The sequence below is a fragment of the Pleurodeles waltl genome, chromosome 2_2, assembly GCF_031143425.1.
Source record: "Pleurodeles waltl isolate 20211129_DDA chromosome 2_2, aPleWal1.hap1.20221129, whole genome shotgun sequence".
Lineage (NCBI taxonomy): Eukaryota > Metazoa > Chordata > Amphibia > Caudata > Salamandridae > Pleurodeles > Pleurodeles waltl.
In genome coordinates, this window is record NC_090439.1 from 509,514,030 (window position 1) to 509,533,528 (window position 19,499).

The 19,499-nt window shown below is 45.5% G+C and overlaps 1 protein-coding gene across 1 annotated transcript in view; it reads left to right on the plus strand.

Moving 5' to 3' along the window:
- RMC1 (regulator of MON1-CCZ1) overlaps window positions 1-19,499 on the plus strand; it is a 219,715-nt gene that overhangs the window by 96,789 nt on the left and 103,427 nt on the right. Inside the window, exons 8-10 of the mRNA XM_069220023.1 lie at window positions 978-1,067; window positions 5,263-5,368; window positions 10,260-10,371. Coding sequence (XP_069076124.1) covers window positions 978-1,067; window positions 5,263-5,368; window positions 10,260-10,371 — 308 coding nt within the window. The remainder of the gene's footprint in view (window positions 1-977; window positions 1,068-5,262; window positions 5,369-10,259; window positions 10,372-19,499) is intronic.

Consider the following 19,499-nt stretch of genomic DNA (forward strand, 5'->3'; position numbering starts at 1 on the left):
GGCGGTCCATGGGCCCCCTTTCTGCCCTTTTCAGAACTATTTTTCAGGGTGTGCACTGACTACACAATTTCTTTGTGACGCAGTCGGTGCTCCTCCTGATTACCTTTATTTTTTTTTCTTTATTTTTTCCTTAGTTTGCCTGTGTGCAATATTATGTATGCTGGCACACAATTTCCCTCATTTGCATGGATCTGGGCCCCATTTAGATAGATCTGCACTACAGAATGGACATCACAGGCATCTGTGACTCATTCTGTAATGCTGGAGAGCCTGGGGGTGCAATAAGGGTGTACAAACATCAGTTTCCCAAACTGAGCCATTTTAGATAATATGGCCCAGGGATTTTATTACACTTAAAGTGCACTGTCCCCTTTTGCGTCCGGTGCACCTTTAACTAGATGTGCTAGGCATAACCTGGGACAGTGTTCCCTCTTACAGGTAATACACTGCCCAAAGAGCAGAATGAACTTGCAGCTTTCCTGAGGGTAGCGCATTAGCGAAGGGCAGAGCGGCTGATTGAAGTAGTTGCCTTTAACAGTTCAAGTGGAGCCTGGCATGCATTTCAAGGAGGTGAAAGGGGGTGGGGTGATGTGAGGTCCCTGTTGAAGATGCGCTGATTGTGTGCCGCCTCTTTTTGGGACACATTGTGACTCCTGATGGTCTTTTTGCCTCTGGGTCAGCGTCCAGAATATTACTTGAGTAGAAAATTCACAAATACTCATAACCAAGGTTGTGTGATTTCTCTGGATCTCATTCGTATTACGGTAATTGTACCCCAAGATTGTAAGCACTGATGGTAGTTTGAAACCATGGAAATAAACGTTACAGGTGAGTGTAATTAATTATTCTGCAGAAACCTCTGATAGACCATAACTGTGTTTTTAATATTTTGCCATTTTGATCTTTATCATTAGCGAGCTTCTAAAACTGAGTTAATTTCACCAATATCTATGTGATAACCAACAATGTTTTTGTAGATATGGACAGTTGTTCGTCCTGTTTCTGAGACATCACTGGAGAACTCCAAACAGCAATGGAGCAGAAGTGGTCTTATATCATATGCCAAGGTACACCTTGAAAGAAAAGAGTAAGATGTTGCATTAATAAAATTAAAAGTTTGCTTGCAGAAAAGGTATATGTAAGTTATTGCATATTATGCAGACATGTTGCTTTACTAGATTCTCTTGCTTTACTAGCATACAATTGTCCACCTTCTGGCCTCCCCAGGGCCTTTTCTGCCTCACCAGGGTAATTCACATTTATATTTTTGGGAAGTCTGTCTGTCGTACTCCCTTTATTACTAGCCCCGTTATTCATAAATCACCATTTTGATTTTAGTGCTCTACAGTTAATTTAAAAATGCGAGCATTTCCCTAAACAGAATAAGGTCCGAGTGAGTACATACATCACTTCATCTGTATTGTTCCTCCCATGAATCCATAAGTAGGTGAAAAGCCTATGGTTCCTGCTCATGAAGTCTTAGGTTATCAAAAATTGATTAACATGTTCGACTGTTTGCTTGACCACAGTGTTGAGGAAGAAAGTCCTCCCCACAGCTTTGAAAAGCGGTGCAGCCCCTCCCTTTCATGCTTTGCTGGCTTAATCTGCGTATTACTGCTAGTGGAGTCGACAACTGAGCAAACCCATTATTTCTCCGGATATTTTTTAGTTTTGTTATTTTTTAGCTGCTCTCTGATCATAGGGAACACTCAGTGTATCCTCATTCTGAAAATGCGGCAACTACACTCTCAGCCCAGGCAAGGCAGTGACTAGTGGTGGGGAACATACCTTAACATGTACCCCTCTTACAAGAGTTCCTTCTATCTCTCTAGTGTTAAGGCTCTGCCTTGTAAAGGATCCGTAAAATAGTCCATTTAGTTCATTATGTGCTGGACATTTGTCAAGAGTGTATGGCAGTGGGATGTGCGGTTTTCAGGTAGACTGGTTAATGGTGACCCGGTGATCATGCCACTTAAACTGATGGAAGCCTTTGCGTCATTTCCATCTTGGACATCCCAGCCTGTAACTACTCCCTGACTGTTCCTTTCTCCTAAACATATGTTTTTGGTGGGTAATTGAGTATTCCAGCCCATTCCCTTTGTCCAGTGTATGTTACTCTCGCCCTAGGTGAAACTCCTCAGCTGAAGGGCGTGACACCTCTTCATGGTTGCCATTTTCCGTTCAGGCTGACCTAAGTCTGGGACATCTGCTGAGTTCTCTTACTGCAGTTACTCTTTGGGGGAAACTGAAAGAATATCTGCTTTTTTTTTTGAGCTCATCTGTGCCTGTCGGGAGGAGCCCACCTGCTCCTCAGTAAAAGCAGCACAAGACCCTGCTGACTGTAGACCTTCATGAACACATCTCAATGGAATGAGCCTAGCAAGAATGCATGAGCCCAGCCCAGCCCAGCCCAGCAAGTATGAGGAAGTTAAACCTCAAGAGGAGACTGATCGAGGTCAAGTTGCTGCTTCTTCTTGTTCTGGCTTCGGGAAGTCAATTTGATTTATGAACTATATGAATTATCTTTGTAGCTCTTTCTGAGCGGTTGTTACTGCCGAACACAGTGTGGACGTAGCCATAAAGTACAAATTTGTAGGTGGTCCTACTTGGACCAGTGATTCATTTGAGTGCCTTTAGCCCCTCGGGTTCTCCTGCTAGTGCAAAAGTCTGAAACCGACTGACACATTCACTTCAAGAAGAGAGGCACCTGGGACTAAGCTAGAGTGTCCTCTGCCTCTTGAGGTGTGGGGAGTGCCGGGTTTAGGACGGCGAAGCCTCAGCTGGCTCTGCAATAAGACACAACCCAGCGGTCTGCGAGCCACAGTACGTAAAGGTAAACTAACATGACCTTGTAGACAATCCAGTACCCTTTGTTTTTTTCGTTTCACTGCTTTTCCCAGCACTAACCAAAAATCATTGGGTCATCGTCAGCAGTTGGAAAGACCAGAATTAAAATCTAGGGACTGTGATGGTTTGACGGATAATGCCTTGGAGGGGGGTGGACTGGTTGTGTGGTGAAGCACAATGCATATTACTGGCTGCAAGCTATTAAGTTGTGGAACATTTTCTCCTTTCACGCTTTCACCAAGATGAAGTGGCATTTTCCAATGTAGACATCCTCTCTTATTTTTAGGTCTGACAATACACACATACATACATACACATATACAATTTACTTATTTAAAGGGGCTTTCAGCTAGCTTTCTTCATGCACTGGTCTGCTGGTGTGTCATTCACATTTTGCCACTACAGCAGACAGCTTGGGGAAGGGGGTCAGAGCACTTCCAGCCACTGGATAACGTAACTTTGGGCAACTGCATTTTGCTGTTTCACAAGGAGCATGTCTTCACACAAGATAGTTCCTTTCTGTGCCAGTGTTTTTGTTATTTAATGTATTACTTTAATGTTCCCTTTGTGTTGAGTCTGATGTGATAGTAGGATGCTTTAAAGGCACATGCAGGCACAGTCCACATTCCACACTTTTATTAGTTGCTGTCTCCTGGCAGTGCTGTTGTAAACTCCTTTTGGAGTGTCCTTTATCTGACTGCTGGTATTTTCACAGCATAACAGATTGCGTCCATTTGAAACTGTTCTGTATTAAGTTATCGAAAACTTTAATATTATACATGTGAATTCATAATCAAAAATTTCTTCAGGACACGTTTATTCTGGGCTCAATTTCACCCTTAGTTCTTTAATAAACTTTACCCAGGAAGAAAACCAGCCTTTATTGTGTTTTATTTGCAGCATTTGTAGCACTTAATTTTACTTCCTTCTTTTTCTTTCTTATTTTCTTTCTTTCCTTCTTACTTCTTTCTCTGCTACTTTTTCCTTCTTTCTTGCTTTTCTTTCATTCACGCTTTTTCATTCTTTCATTCCTTTTCTTCTTTCTTTCTCTTCTCATTCTTTCATTCCTTCTTGTCTTTAATTTCTCATTTCAATCTTTCCTTTCCTATTTCTTTCATTCCTTCTTTCCGTTATTGATTTTTTCCACTCATTCCTTTTTCTTTCAGTCTTTCATTTTTTCTTTCATTCCTTCTTTCTTTCCATGTTTCTTTATTTTGTTCCTTTCCTTTGATTTTTTTCCTCTCATTCCTTCTCCTTTTTCTTAGTCTTTCATTCCTTTTTTCTTTCATTCCGTCTTTCTTTCTGTTTTTCTTTTTTGTTCCTTTCCTTATTCTTTCAGTCCTTTTTTTTCTTTTGGCCCATCTTTCCTTTCTTGCTTTCATTCCTTCTTTCATTATTTCTTGCATCCCACCTTTCCTTCTTTTTTGCTTTCATTCCTTCTTCCCTTAATTTCTCAATTCTCGCCTTTTTTCTTTCCTTTTTTCTTTCTTTCTTTTATTCCTTCTTTCTCTCTTCTTTTTCTTCTATTTCTTGATTTTTTTTTTTTTTTTTTTCCTGCTTTTATTTCCTCTTCCTGTGTTTCCTTCATTCCTTCTTGCCTGCCTTCTTTCTTTCCTTCTGTCTTGCCTTCTTTCGTTCCTCCTTTCTTTCTTTTTTTCCATCTTTGCTTTTTTCCTTCTTTCTTTCTCAAAGGCAATAGGCTGCCAGTCTGATTTCAATAAAAGTATGACTATGACATAGTTACTTTCTTAGAGGGGCTTTCAGCCACACTTCATTCATTTGTCTATGGTTCCATCATTCACATTTTTCTTCAGCCCACTCTAGCATGCATCAAGGAACAGAATGTCACCCCACGTCAGCCATTGGCTGACCTCACTGTAAGTTAAGCCTCGTCCTTTCACAGGGAGCACATCCACACACAAAGTAGTTTCTTTCAGTGCCAGAGCATAATAAAGCAGTGTGTGCTTTTTTGAGACCAAAAACCATTTTTGCCTTTTTCAATGTTTTTTTGTTTTCAAATGATAAACACCCGGCAGCTTCCCAAACAATAAAGTTTTGCAAAAGCCATGACTAAACAAACAAGAATTGTCATTGCTTGTTTATATAGCGCTTAGGTGGCGCTAGGTCACTTTGATGTGATGCACGACACTAGAAAAGCAACTTGTTGGTTTCAATAGACTTTATTTCTTACCATATTGCTGGTCCTAATGGTTAGTTCCTTTTTCATCTAATTCTGCACATGGGGATCTACCCCATGACAAGATGACATAATTGGTACCATTCTTTTTCATATGATGTTATGAATTGCACTAGATACTCTTTCAATCTCTTTTGCGAGCATTCCATTGAAAATAGTGGATGTAAAAATTATTGTTTGATGTTAGCATTTACTCTGATCTGTTACTATCACTATAGGGAAGGTTCTTGTAAAAAGATGCACGTACTAAAGCTGAATCGGACAGGGAAGTTTGCGGTGAATGTGGTGGATAACCTGGTGGTAGTTCATCATCAAGACACTGAGGTATGATTTGCTTGCAGAATATTGTCTCTCTTTCTAGCAGTTAGTCTGGATTGCATTCTTCTTCAAACATTTCAAGGTTGTGGATCGTTGGCAGTAGACGATAATTTGTATGCATGTCTTTGAACAGGTACATGTGCTGTTTATCTAAATTAGGCAACCTAGGACTGGATTACGGTGCTCTGGGATGCTGAGTAATTCTTTTTGGCCTTTTCTGTGCATATAGTCACTTGAAAACTTTTAGGGTGGTAATTGCCTCTTGTTGTTTCTGAGGTATGCTTTCAGCAAAATCTGCATTAACTTAAATATTTTTCAAATTAATTCATGTGCTGAACATCGTAAAAAGAGGTATGCATACCCCAGCTGCATTGGTGCAGGGCAGAAACCGGCATCATGATATGGCCCCCTATGGTACAAAACAATTGTTTGTGTGGCAGGTTTGTCATATTTAACATAAAGGAGATTTCTATCAAATGAAAATCAAACAAAATTGTTAGTAATAAATATAAAATTGAATTCAAGATCTGTATTTGAATACTTATTCTCTTCACCAAACTGATAGAACCTTTTGTTTCTTTAGGGGGCCTAATAATAAGTAATGATAAGCACATTTGGATTGTTAAAATTGTGTACTTTTGTGATGCCACAAATCTTAAGGGTGTTAGGCATGTCTCATGGTACCTGAGTATCGTAGCCACACAGTATTCAGTTTTTCTTACATTTCCAAATTGTTGCAATTGTTTTTACGTTTAATATGAACTACTGTGCCTAAATCTAGACCTCCTGGACCACGTATATTCCCACAGACAAATAATTAAACTGTGGCGTCTATGGTAGAGTCCTGCTCTAAACTTGTAGTTCTTCCAGTCATTGGTGTCCCTTGAACTTATTTGTAATGTGTGGCCAGTAACTAGTCTTTACCTGTTGATGCATTCATTTAATGAAATCAATTTTTAGTTCAATTCTACTGTATCTTAAAACCTATGCCGTTTTAATGGCCTCTCCTCCTCAAATGAGCGCAGTATTTAATCCATTTAAAAAGTATGTGTTTGGAGAAGAAATTCCCTGATGGATACTTTGGAGATTACACACCTACGAATATCCCCCTGGTGCCAGACAGTCCTCATGCATGCCACCAGGTGGTGTGGATGGGCTCCATACTGCTAGGAATGTGATGGAGCAGAACCACAAATAAGATCTACCTGGACACGCTGAAGTCCGTTCCTTTTCCCGACCCGACTTTGTTGATTTGTGCAATGACTCCAGAACTCTTTCCAGTGTGCTAAGGAGCAATGTCCCCATCAAAAACAAGAGAATTCAAGCTGGGCCACGACTGCAAGAAGCTGTACCATAAGTGCAAAAAACAGATGTCTGTCACAGGCCATTGCAAGGCACACCTTTGGTGCATGGGCTCTGGACACAACTCAGGGTCTTGTGATAAATGCACCCGGAACCTTTTGGGACTGGGTGACAAAGTTGTATGTCACCGCACACAAGAAGAAATTGTGACCTTCATGCAGATCTGTCTTTTGCTCCAAGACTCAGGCATGGTCTTGATCCCGATCACAGGGACATCCTGGCAGCCTCTCCACTACGTGCTGGATGTCCTCTGGTTACACAAAGTCCAACATAAGCTTAAAAAAAGCAAGCGGGCCCAAGCCCATTCCACCATTTTGACTCCAAAGCGCAGGAATGAGCTAGTTAAGATGTCAGTTGCAGTCAGTCTAGCCACTGGTAACTGAGCTGATTTCTCAGTTGGTCCTGATACTTTCCCAGGCTGTTATCAACCTCTGCAGAAGATTGAGACCTTCAAGGAGGCAATGCTGCAAATTTTCCAGTTATGTATGGTGCACTTCAGGCTCCACAGAACTTCTGGAGGTTTCCCGTTGGATTATTGCCAGCAGGTCCCTCCCAAGAACTGTCTGTCCCATCTGGACCCATTATCGGATCTGTGCTGAGTCCGGTACCGACTTCCATTCTAGCCAAGAAATCCACACCAATTCTAGCCACCCAGACGTTCAGAGATGATCTGGTGTCTATGATTGTCTAATCCTGAACCAAGGTCAGCCCAAGCTCGACCAATGTCCTTCATGTCCGACAGATGGGTCTAGCACATTATTCAGAAAGGAAATGCCCTACCTTTGCAGCAACCTGTTCAGTTATATTGGCTAGGATCCCGATGTGTCAGACTTGATCCTGGATCCAGGCAAGGATAGTTCCGGGGCTTTGTGATCGCTTAGCCTTGTCGGTCTGCCTTATCAACTAGGTCACCTGGCACACATGAGCACTGCAGTGTAACCTGAAATCCCAGCAGGCCAGTATCAAGGCCACCTTTCTGACACCATCCAGGTCTCAGAAGAGACTACTTAAAATCTGCAGTGGTGGCAGACTGATCCTAATTTGCCCAGCCACAGGCCACGCTTGCCCCTCCACCCAGAGCTGACAATGGGGATGAATGCATAACTTCTGTGCCTGGTGGAGACACATCTCTACGAGGTTTGGGGGGGTGGGGGGGAGGGAGGGGTCTGGCACATTGGAGTTTCCACTAGAACACTCATTAGGAGACGCATTCCAGCTGGAATGAAACTAGGGACCTTTGTATGTCTTCCTGCCACTCCCTTTCCTGGATCAACTTCGGAAAAAGATCAAGAATCACCTCGTCCTGGTGGCTTCATATTGGGACAGAAGAGTGTGATACCCAGAACGTATGAGCCTCTGTCTTCCAAACAGGCTTCCACTTCGGGAAGGCTTGAATGGGTAAGCCAAGATGTTGTTGCCACTCACCTGCTCCCTTGCCTGTAAATATCAAAGGTGAAGAAGTGAGTGACAGATCCTACACAAGATGCACTTTAGTCACAAACGTCAAAGGAAATCCAATCTCAGGGAATCAAATGCTTTCTCCAAGCATGTGAAGCCAATGTACATATGCTTCAGGCAGTGCCTCATACTTATTCTGTGATATATCCCTGCTACGTAGCTTGTCGGTGGCTACTTCCTGTTGCCTAAGCAGATGCAGGTTTTGGTTTACCATGCATTTTTGCACTTTTGCCTGTTCTTTACCTTACAGAAAGGATCATGCACACCCCTGGATCACTCCTTTGTATGCCTCCCACAATATGGAACAATAGGTCACTTAGCCTCTGTTTGTATCAATGTAATTTTCGTTTTCCTCTCTGATGAAAGTTGCAAACTCTTCTCCCACCAGCCAGCAAAGGTTTGAGTGCAAGCGGTCTGCCTGTCCGCCTATGGGTTGGGGCAATTGAGTATCCTAAAGAGATCAAATCTGGCCGGAGATCCTGAAGGGGAGGATGTCAGCCCCTAGTACTTTATGGGTGTCTTCCGTTGGGAGAAAAAAATCATCCATACATGACCATGCTTGGTGTGTGGCCATTGGAATGTAAATTGTGCACTAGTGGGACACTATGTTCTACATATATTGCATAGCCCCAGCGAACATGTCCATTTAGCCACTGTCAAGCTCCTGGGAGCCTTACGGACGTTAACAGAAAAAATCCTCCTGAACGCTGGCCCCATCATGGTGGTAATATCCCCTCCTATTACTGTAAGAATTTATTTTGTTAATGGTGGTGGAGCATACATGCTTATGATGTGCCAGGTTCATTATTTAGGAGACCCAATATTAGAACCGAAGGCCTTGATTCAATTCAATCAGCAACCCACCATGAATATGTGACAGAACAACTAGGTCCTAAACAACTATAGCCTAAACCACTACTGCTAAACAACTAAATATATATATATATATATATATATATATATATATATATATATATATATTCTAAACAACTAATAAATTATAAAAACCAAAAAGAAAATCTTACCTTAAAATTAGTTGTTCAGGCAATTGTTATTCAGGCACAATTGTTGTTTAGACAGTAGTTGTTCAGTACTTAGTTGTAGAGACTTTTTAGTTGTTTAGCAGTAGTGGTTCAGGCAAGTAGTGGTTTAGACCTAGTCGTTCAGGATGTTTCCCACCCACCATGTGTCTGTGATCTAAGGGAACAAAGAAGTGAAAGATGTTGAAATAGTGGTTTGCGTTGTACCTAACCTCGTGTGAACTGCAGGAACCTTACTACTTTATCAGGTGTTCTGTCCCAATCTGTGTCATGGTACACTCTTATAGGGTGTGCCAAATGACAGACTAGTGATTTCAAACCCCTGACCTGTCTTTCAAGATGGAAACACCAGCCTTAATTTATAGAGGAGGCCGTTATCTTCACATACTAGGCTGTATTGGGACTGTATCTGCCTGTAAGGGGTGGTGGGACAGTGCCTTGAGGACCATGGGACCTTCATATTCTGCCTCTGAAAAGGCACCCTTTGAGGACAACTGACTATGTGCCACGTCCTTAATGGCGCAGTCAGTGTACCTCTCAGCAGCTTGCTTTTCCCTGAATGTGTCAGTTATATGGCACAGGCACATGAGTAAAGACAATATATTAATTTGAATCGTGCCACACGCCCATGCTATTGAGAAAAAGTCACCTTGAGACTGCATGAGAACAAAACGTGTGCCTGCCAGATCATTACTTCGGAAGGGGCTGCCCATTTGTTTGTGTCCGTTTCTGTGATCCAGGATGCCACAGGAGCACAAAACACTGGTGCAAATTCCTGTTGCCATCAGGGGACATTCGCATATCATGGCAGGAGAAATTTTGGGGAAGGGTGGGTTGTTATAGCTGTATGTTCCTTCTTCTAGTTCAGACATTTGGTGATATTATTTCATTCTCTATCCTGTGCAATCTAGCCTCTGATGAAATGTCATTGAGTCCCTCAATGAGTGATTTGTGTTTGTATTTTTGACTTGCATAGCAAGAACATGCACATTTAATAATAACTACAATTCTGGCTGTTCGTTCTTTCAATACTGCAGACTTCAGTAATATTTGATATTCGATTGCGAGGAGAGTTTGATGGTACAGTCACATATCATCGGCCAGTTCTTCCTGCTCGATCTCTGCACCCATGCCAGATTCCTGTGGCAGGTATGAGTGTCTGATCTTTGTATTTTGTAGGCTGTAATCGCTGAAGTGTACTAAATTAAACACTAGTTAAACAGAAAGCAAAAGTAGTTTGGGGCGCTGTAGGAAAGTTAAAATCCACTGCTTCAACAAAATACCCTGTCACTCATAGTAATGGAAAACCTGTTTCTGTACACCACTTGCTACTGCTGTTCAGCTATTTTGTAAGGCTCTAAATAGCAAGCTGTTACTATTACCCAGTTTCTCGTTTGTCCCTTTGGTGATATCTGTAATGAGGCATGAGGAATTATGAGTCTTTGGGCTCTCAGCCATTAAAGCATAGTTTCTGATTCATGAAAATAAAGAAGTAAAAAAAATGGGTGATGTCTTCTCTGGGTGCAACTCGCTACTAGCATTGCCATGTTACTAAAGTGTCATTTATAAATCGCCATCTGTGTGGGACCTTACTCTTAAACGAATTGATACAGTATGTGCCCTTGTTCGAAAAAGTACACATAGACTTTATCATAATCTGTATTGCTCCCTAGTGCCATCCCAGTGATTGGAAGTTAAAAGGTATTGTCAAAATTTGAAGAGGTAATTGAATGAAATAAAGTTCCGTGATTGATATCTATATCGATTTCCATCTCTTCGTTCTGTGCCATCATCTCTCATGCTGTTTGTAACCCCTCCAAATTTAAAATGCTACCACACAAGTTTGTTACATAGATGCCTCAGGACACTACTCTCACTGGTGGCACTCGCTGTGCCAGGGAGCATGGTGCTTTAGACGGGGCAGTGCAGGGGGCGGAACCAGCCTCCAGCACATACAGTGCCTTCCTCTTCCCTGCGGCGTGGGACGCCTCAGGACACCACTCTTCCTGGTGGGTCATGCGGTCCTGGGGAGCTCTCTGCTTCGTACTGGGGAGTACAGGGGGCAGAGCCAGCCCCAGGCGCATGTAGCACCTTCCTCTTGCCCATGGTGCGGGATGCACGGGGTCGTACCCGGTTAACACCTAGGCCCGTCCGTGCCTGTCAGAGAGGAGAAGAGGCTGGGCTGGGCCCACCCACCCCACCCACCCCACCCTATTGGTTCCTGGGCTTTTGAACGGTGGGACTTTATTAGTATCTTTCCCAGCAACTAGTCTGTGTTATAAAAGCAAAGGGTACGGGCCTTACTTTAGAGGGCGATCCAGACAGGGGAAAATTAATTGGTTCTTTCTTGTCTGCTTGCACTGTTTACCTTTTGTACGGGGTGACCACCTTCTTTTTGAGAGGAGAGTAGGCGGGTCGATTATTTGCCGATAAGGAGGGGGTGTATAGGTTACATGTAGGTCATGTAATTTTGTATTGCCAAATTATGGGTAGACACAGAATACCAACGCATATTCCCACAACTCAACCTAACACCACAATGGACGTCATCTTATCGCGCTGTGAACATTTTAGACCAGGAAACTACATTGGCGGAACGTCACTTATCTCTTTCCTCCCCAGCTCCTCTTCTCCAGGGTTCCCATAAAGGATTTCTGCTGCGCGATTCACAACCGGAAATAGGAGATGAGGAGCCCTCGACCCTCTCCCTGCAACTGGCACCTGCAGTTCGGGGGCCTTGCATAACTAACATTCCATTAGAGCCGGCAGTTGTGATAGCTCTGACTAAAGATACAGGGGCGGCAAGTAAAAGATACAGGAGGTAGGGGTTAAATCCAAATGTCCCATGGTTATCAATACGCAGTCCTCCTTTGGTGAAGGATGAGTTGCAAAGTCTATTGGGCTCCCTCTGCACCACCTCGATCGCCACCCTGGACTTGGTTGAATGGAGCCCAATGGGGGAGCGGCTATCTCCTATTGAGTTAATGGCGAGTAAGCAGTCCACCTGTGCATTCCCTTCTGGCGATTGTTCCCTCGCCCTGATTCCACCTATCCCCTCCTCTAAGGTCATCGGTGATCTGTCCCTGTCCGTGACAGGGGCTGTGACAACAGTGAGATGAGCAGGATGTCCGCTGTCCTCACCGCTGCTGTCTCTGGGACTGTTGGAGGACATGAAGAGGAGGGGGAGGCCAGCCAGTAAGGATGGACAGGGGCTACGTAGGGTGTTCGGAGGTGAAGGGGGGCTCACTTGTTCTCGGGGTTTGGTGTTAAGCCCCAGGGTGGAAGATGCTGCTAGTGTAGGTGGAGGGGAGACAACACCTTGCCATATTGCCACCCCCAATTTGCACCCAGAAGCAGCCCCCTCTGTAGTTCTGGGGAATGTACCTCCCCAGAAGCCGGGGTCTAGGAAAGTTTTCCACAGCTAAAAAATAAAGTTTTGCACTGGCTTGACCAGAACTTGAACATGGGAACTCAGATTGGCAGGTGGATCAATGTGGTCTTGACGCTTTCTCGGTCGGTAATGGTAAAAGGTGTGGGGAGGGTGATTGTGTGATTGTTAATTTTAAGCCCTTTATCACTGACCATTTACTTGCTACTCTTAGGTGTTTCAGTGCGGGGCCCGTTGCTACTTCTATCAGGGCTCTCCCCTTGCATTTTTTTCTTTGGCCAACTTCAGTAGTGGGAAGATCTGTCCCCAGGAGTCAGCATGCACATGGGCCTCCACATGTTATCGGACAACTGGGCTGATCCTTCCTGTGACCTCACCTGTGGTAATAGATTTACCCTCCAGAATCCGGGGTCTGCCTACTGTGACCACAACTATCCAGGGTTTGTCCTTTTCCTCCAGGGGATCTACCAAGTTAATTTTGCTGAGCTTTTATAATGCCTGGCTCGACCCTCGGGATGCAAAAAACATCCATGCCTTGGCTGCCTGCCTACGGAAGTTGTCCACCCCAGCCTTATCTCCAGCCAATCTCATGATGGCTGGAGGTTTTAATTTGCACTTGTGTTGGGACCTCCAGGAGTGGGGGGGAGGGTGGCCGAGACTGTATGTTACTGCCAGGTCTTCATCTGGACCCTTCCTTGCAGGGATCTTTTTTTTAATGCACTGATGAGTGGGTCTAACTTAAATTTCACTCTGGGGAGCTCCACCTTAGCTATGATGGACCTTAATCCCACTGTTTGTGGGAGAGGAAGTGGCCCTTTTATAGATTTTATTCTTGTTTCGGCTCCCTTTCTCCCACGTATTGTCAAGTGTGATATACCCATGAACCCGTTTAGTGAACACAATCCTGTGTATTTGTCCATATTGGGGGCCTTTTTGCCCGAGCAGGTTCAGGAGGGGATTGGACGGTTTGTAGGCCTACGTCCCAACGCCTTTTTTAAGACACTATATTTGCTGTGTGGGGATGAGATTAGGACTTGCCTAGGACCGGGCAGGTCGCCTCAAGTGGTCCTGGGCTCCTTCGAATAAATCTTGTGGCATGCTTCAAGTCTTCAGAAGGCCCCAGCGTCCGGGGAATAGGGGGACAGGCCAAATTGGTTTGATAAGGGCTGCAGCGTGGCTCGCAGGCAACTCATGGGAGCTTTAAACTCTAAGCATCAGGACCCCACTCAGGCGAAGGCAAGTCATATACAGTACCAAGAAGAGCTGAGGAGATGTAAAAATGCCTTAAGTGCAGAGGTGTGGAAGGAACTGACCGTGGCCATTATATTGAAATGTGGTTCCAAATTTTTGGGCCTTGTTAACTGTCCTTTCCTGGCCGCAGACATGGCTACCGCTGTGAGTGCTCACATCACAGAGGACTGCTGGGTCGCTTTTTGACTCCTTCAAAATGATGGTTTTTGCTGAGGGGGTGTTTTGGGTTCCTCCAAGTTTTTTTTTTTTCCCTCAGTCGAAGTCAGGAAGGGCATTATTGGTCTCTCCAGGTGTAAGGCCCCAGGAACTAACAGTATCCCCCCTAGACTGGTACATTAGTGGCACTGAGGTCTGGACTCCTGAACTAACCTTGGTGGTAAATGAGCCGTTAGCGTAGGCCCTCAGCAATCATGGGTGTCCCTCTATTATTGTACCTGCCTTTAAAAAAGGGGATCTGGATAATCCGTCCTGTTGTAGGCCTATCTCCCTTTTTGCTTTGGTTGTGAAGATTGTAAGGCGCATGCACCTGGACAGGTTGGGGGGGAAGGAGGTTGGATAATGCTGTGCTGTCGGAGTTGCAGTACAGCTTCCACTCTGGGAGATCCACAGAGGATCAGTGCATGACCCTTTATATGGTACTAAGCAAATATACTGTAGCCACCCCAGGTCAATACACCAGGGATTTATGGATCTTTCCTCAGTGTTTGATAGGGTTTAACAGGGATAAGCTCTGGTAGATAATGGGGTAAGTGGAGGTGGACCGGGACATCATTCTCTTTTTAAAAGACTTCCTTCGGAACACAACAACCGGAAATGTTCTTGCACCTTTGCCATTAAAATAGGTGTTCCCCAGGGCTGCATTTTGACCCTATTTCTTTGGAATCTTTACATTATTAGATTGGAGCGGGCTTTGATTGATGTAGTGGTAGACTGTTCACTTGTGGGGGCCCGGAGTTTGCTGGTGCTCCTCTATGCCGATGATGCTGTCCCTATGGCTAAGACTACTAGGGGTTTGCAGATCGTGCTGAATGCCTTTGCTAACTTAATGGAGGACTTGAACCATACAGTTAATGTTAATAAATCTTACGTGAAGGTGGTAGGACCCCACAGGACCATATCATGCAGGTTCACCCTGGGGAACAGTGTGCTCCTTAGAACAAGGACTTTCTCTTACCTGAGGTTTCTCTTTGATTCTCTTTTGTGCTGACATCCCTTGGTTTCTAAGAGGAAAGAGGAACTTGCAAGGGCAAATGTGTTTCCGTTTGGCTTTGCCTCACATTTGAGGAGAAGACCGAGGCCATCTTGCAGACATACCAAACTAAATGTGTTTCCTACACAGTCTACGGGAGTGGGGTGTGGGGGTATGTTACTCAGAATGATTAACAAGTAGCTGAAATTACTTTTCTTAGATGCCTACTTCGGGTCCCCTAGAGTACATCTAAGTTTTCTCCTCTGGAGTTGGGTATAGGCTACGTCACGAATGTAACTGCATTTCGTCCCTCTGCTTTATGTTTGAATATTTGGTCATGGCCATCCGCTACCTTGAACAGGGAGGGGGGGGCTTAAAGGATTATATGGCCCTGGATAGGTTTCTTAATATTCCTTGGTTTAAGTATGTTAGGGATCTTACCCTGAGCCTAGTAAGGAGTGATCTGTTCACAACCCCAGAAGGAATTACTAGAGCCCACCGTAAGTGGGCAAAGGATTTTGTTTTCCAGCTTAGGGCTAGTGCACAGGATGAGGCTGCACGCCTGAAGTCCCGGGTACGTGCCCATTATTTACTACAGTCTGCCCCGTCTAATGAGCCGTACCTTACGGTGGTAACAAGCACCTGTGAGTGCTTCCTTCTTACTAGATTTAGGTTTGATCTGATCCGCCCTATAGTATCCTTTCTTAGGAGGAGGCATTTGATCCTTGTGGTTGCGATAATTTATCTCTGTAAGACACTCTGCATTGTATAATGTTTTGTAAATTTTTATGAAGGTCCGAGGAAGGCCTATCTTATTCCGCTTTTTAAAACACTGATTTTTTTCCCAAGTATGCTCCACGCTCTAGTTCTTGAAGTTGTTGCCACACTAAATATGACCTCCCTTTCAGATCAGCAGCTACCACTCACACAATGTACAAGGGCAGCCCCAATGTTAGCCTATGAAGGGAGCAGGCCTCACAGCAATGTAAAAACGAATTTAGGAGTTTTACACTCCCAGGACATGTAAACTACATAGGTACATGTCCTGCCTTTTGTCTACAGAGTACCGTGCCCTATGGGTTACCTAGGGCATACCTTAGGGGTGTCTTATATGTATAAAAAGGGGAGTTTTAGGCTTGGCAAGTACTTTTAAATGCCAAGTCGAATTGGCAGTGAAACTGCACACACAGGCCTTGCAATGGCAGGCCTGAGACAAAGTTAAGGGGCTACTGAAGTGGGTGACACAGTCCAGTGCTGCAGGCCCACTAGTAGCATTTACTCTACAGACCCTGGGCACATATAGTGCATTTTAATAGGGACCAAATGGGCATGATCCAAAGTTACCATGTTTAAAGGGAGAGAGCATATGCGCTTTACCAATGGTTAGCAGTGGTAAAGTGCGCAGAGTCTTAAAACTAGCAAAAACGGTATCTAAAAAGTGGAGGGAGGCAGGCAAAACTTTAGGGGTGACCACCATAAGGCTGTCAGGTCTAACATGTGTCCCCCCCACCCCCAGCTGAAAGTGGGGAGAGCTACCCAACCTCCTGGGAGCTCTCATCGCTAAGGTGGAAGTATCTGGAGAGACCATCAGCATTGGCGTGGTCAATCCTCGGGTGATGCTCCACCGTAAAGTCCATCCCCTGTAGGGAAATGGACCACCTCAAGAGTTTAGGATTCCCAACCCTCATCTGCATGAGCCATCTAAGGGGCCTGTGGTCTGTCTGAACCCAGAAGTGAGTCCTAAACAGGTATGGTCTCAGCTTCTGCAGTGCCCAGACCACAGCAAATGCTTCTCTCTCAATAGCACTCCACCTATGTTCCTGTGATAATAAAAACTACTGGTTGGTCTGAGCCGTCCTCATTCAGCTGTGCTAGAATAGCCCCTATGCCATGCTCTGAAGAGCGTCTGTCTGCACAATAAATTCCTGGGAGTAGTCAAGGGCCTTGAGCACGGGGGCCATGCACATGGCTTCCTTCAGAGAATCAAAGGCTGGCTGACAAGCTTCTGTCCAGTTCACCAACCTAGGTTGCTTTTTGGAAGTGAGTTCTGTCAAGGGTGACACAATGGTATCATAGCCCTTGACAAATCTGCGGTATTATCCAGTGAGACCTAAACAGGCTCTCACTTCAGTCTGTGTTCTAGGTGGTTGCCAGGCCTTCATAGTCTCAATCTTGGCTTGGAGTGGCTGCGCCTTGCCACCACCTACCAGTTGTCCCAAGTACACCACGGAACCCTGCCCAGTCTGGCACTTACTAGCCTTGATGGTCAGGCCTGCCTGTTGCAGAGCCTGAAGCACCTCCTTGAGGTGGAGCAGGTGTTCCTCCCAGCTGGAACTGTAGACAGCTGTGTCATCTAGATAGTCTGCGCAGTAAGCATCCTTGCCAGCTAGGACCCCGTTAACCAACCGTTGGAAGGTAGCGGGGGCATTTCTCAACCCAGAGGGCATTACCTGGAACTGGTAATGGCCATCAGATGTGGAAAATGCAGATCTCTCTTTGGCCCCGTCAGTCAGGGCGATCTGCCAGTACCCTGATGTAAGATCAAACGTACTCAGGAACTTGGCAGCACCTAGTCTGTCAATGAGCTCATCAGTTCGGGGATGGGGTGAGCGTAATTCCGTGTGACTGAGTTGAGACCCCGGTAGTCCACACAGAACCAGAGTTCTGGCTTCGCGCTGGAGGCAGCAGCTTTAGGAACCAGCACCACAGGGCTGGCCCAGGGACTACTAGATTTCTCAATAACCCCTAAGGTCAACATCTTGGAGAACTCCTCCTTGATGTTGGTCTTTACCTTATCCAACAACCTGTAACTTGTATTCCTCACAGTGGGATCTGTCTCCCGTGTCAATATCATGGACACATAGATGGGTAAGTCCAGGAGTAAGGGAAAACAGGGAAGAGAACTGCTCTAACAACTCATAGCAGTCGCCTCTTTGGTCTAGAGTCAGGGAGTCGAGAGAATGACACCCTCCACTGACCCATCACCTTTTCTGGCAGAGATGAGGTCGGGGAGAGGTTTACTCTCCTCTTCCATGCCCTCATCTGTGACTAGGAGCCATACTGACCTAGACCTCTCAAAGTGAGGTTTGAGTCTGTTGTGATGGAGGACCCTTAGGGGGTGCCTAGGGATCTTGAGGTCCACTAGGTAAGTGGCTTCTCCCTTATGCTCCTTAATCTCAAATGGGCCATTCCAGCGGTCCTGGAGAGCCCGAGGCTCTACTGGCTCCATCACCCAAACCTTGTCTCCAGGTGAGAACTCAACAAGAGTGGCCTTCCGGTGATACCACTCCTTCATCACCTCTTGACTGGCCACGAGGTTACTCTTGGCCTGCTTCCAGAAGCGCTGGGTTTGGTTGCAGAGGGCCAGCAGGTAGCTAACCACATCCTGGGGAGGTGTCTTGGGAGCTTTCTCCCAGCCCTCTTTAACTATGCTCAGTGGTCCCCTGACAGGGTGACCATAGAGAAGTTCAAAGGGGCTGAACCCCACCCCTTTCTGGGGCACCTCCCTGTAAGCAAACAGCAGGCATGGTAAGAGGACGTCCCACTTACGCCTCATGGCTTCAGTCAGGCCATTAATCATTACTTTAAGGGTCTTGTTGAATCTATCAACAAGCCCATTGGATTGAGGATGATAAGGGGTGGTAAACTGGTAGATCACCCCACACTCATCCCATATGGACTTCATATACGCAGACGCATGAAGTTTGTGCCCCTGTCAGACAGCTTCCTTAGGGAATCTCACACGGGTAAATATTCCCAGCAGGACTCTGGTCACCACCGGTGCAGTCACTGTTCTCAGAGGGATTGCCTCTGGATAGCGGGTGGCATGGTCCACCAAAACCAGGATAAACCTGTTGCCCAAGGCAGTTTTGGGGTCCAAGGGACCAACAATGTCGATGCCCACCCTTTCTAAGGGGGTGCCAACGACGGGGAGTGGGATCAGGGGAGCCTTAAGCTTTTTTCCTTTCTTCCCACTAGCCTGGCAGGTGGGGCAAGCTCTTCAGAAATTATCTGAGGCTACCCTCATTCTGGGCCAATGGAAGTGGGTGACAAGCCTGTTAAAGGTCTTGTCTTGGCCCAGATGTCCTGCCAGGGGAATTTTGTGAGCCAGACCCAGTAGGAAGGCCCTGTAACACTGGGGGACCACCAGCACACATGATGCCCCAGGACCTGGAACCTTAGGCTCACTGTAAAGGAGATCATTCTCCCAGTAAATATGAGTGCCAGAGGCGTCACCTGCTGCTTGGTCTGCGGCCAGTTGCCTCAGACCCTCAAGGGTCGGGCATTCCTTCTCCGCCTTGCAGAATTCTGCCCTGGTTGGCCCACCCACTTCTTGCCAGTCAGCAAGTTCAGGTATGTTGCCCAGGCCAACTATGTCCTCCCCAGTTGGCTCAGGGGCCGCCTCCTCCTCAGGGGCCCGCCCACCACCGTGGGAACATCTGAAGCAGG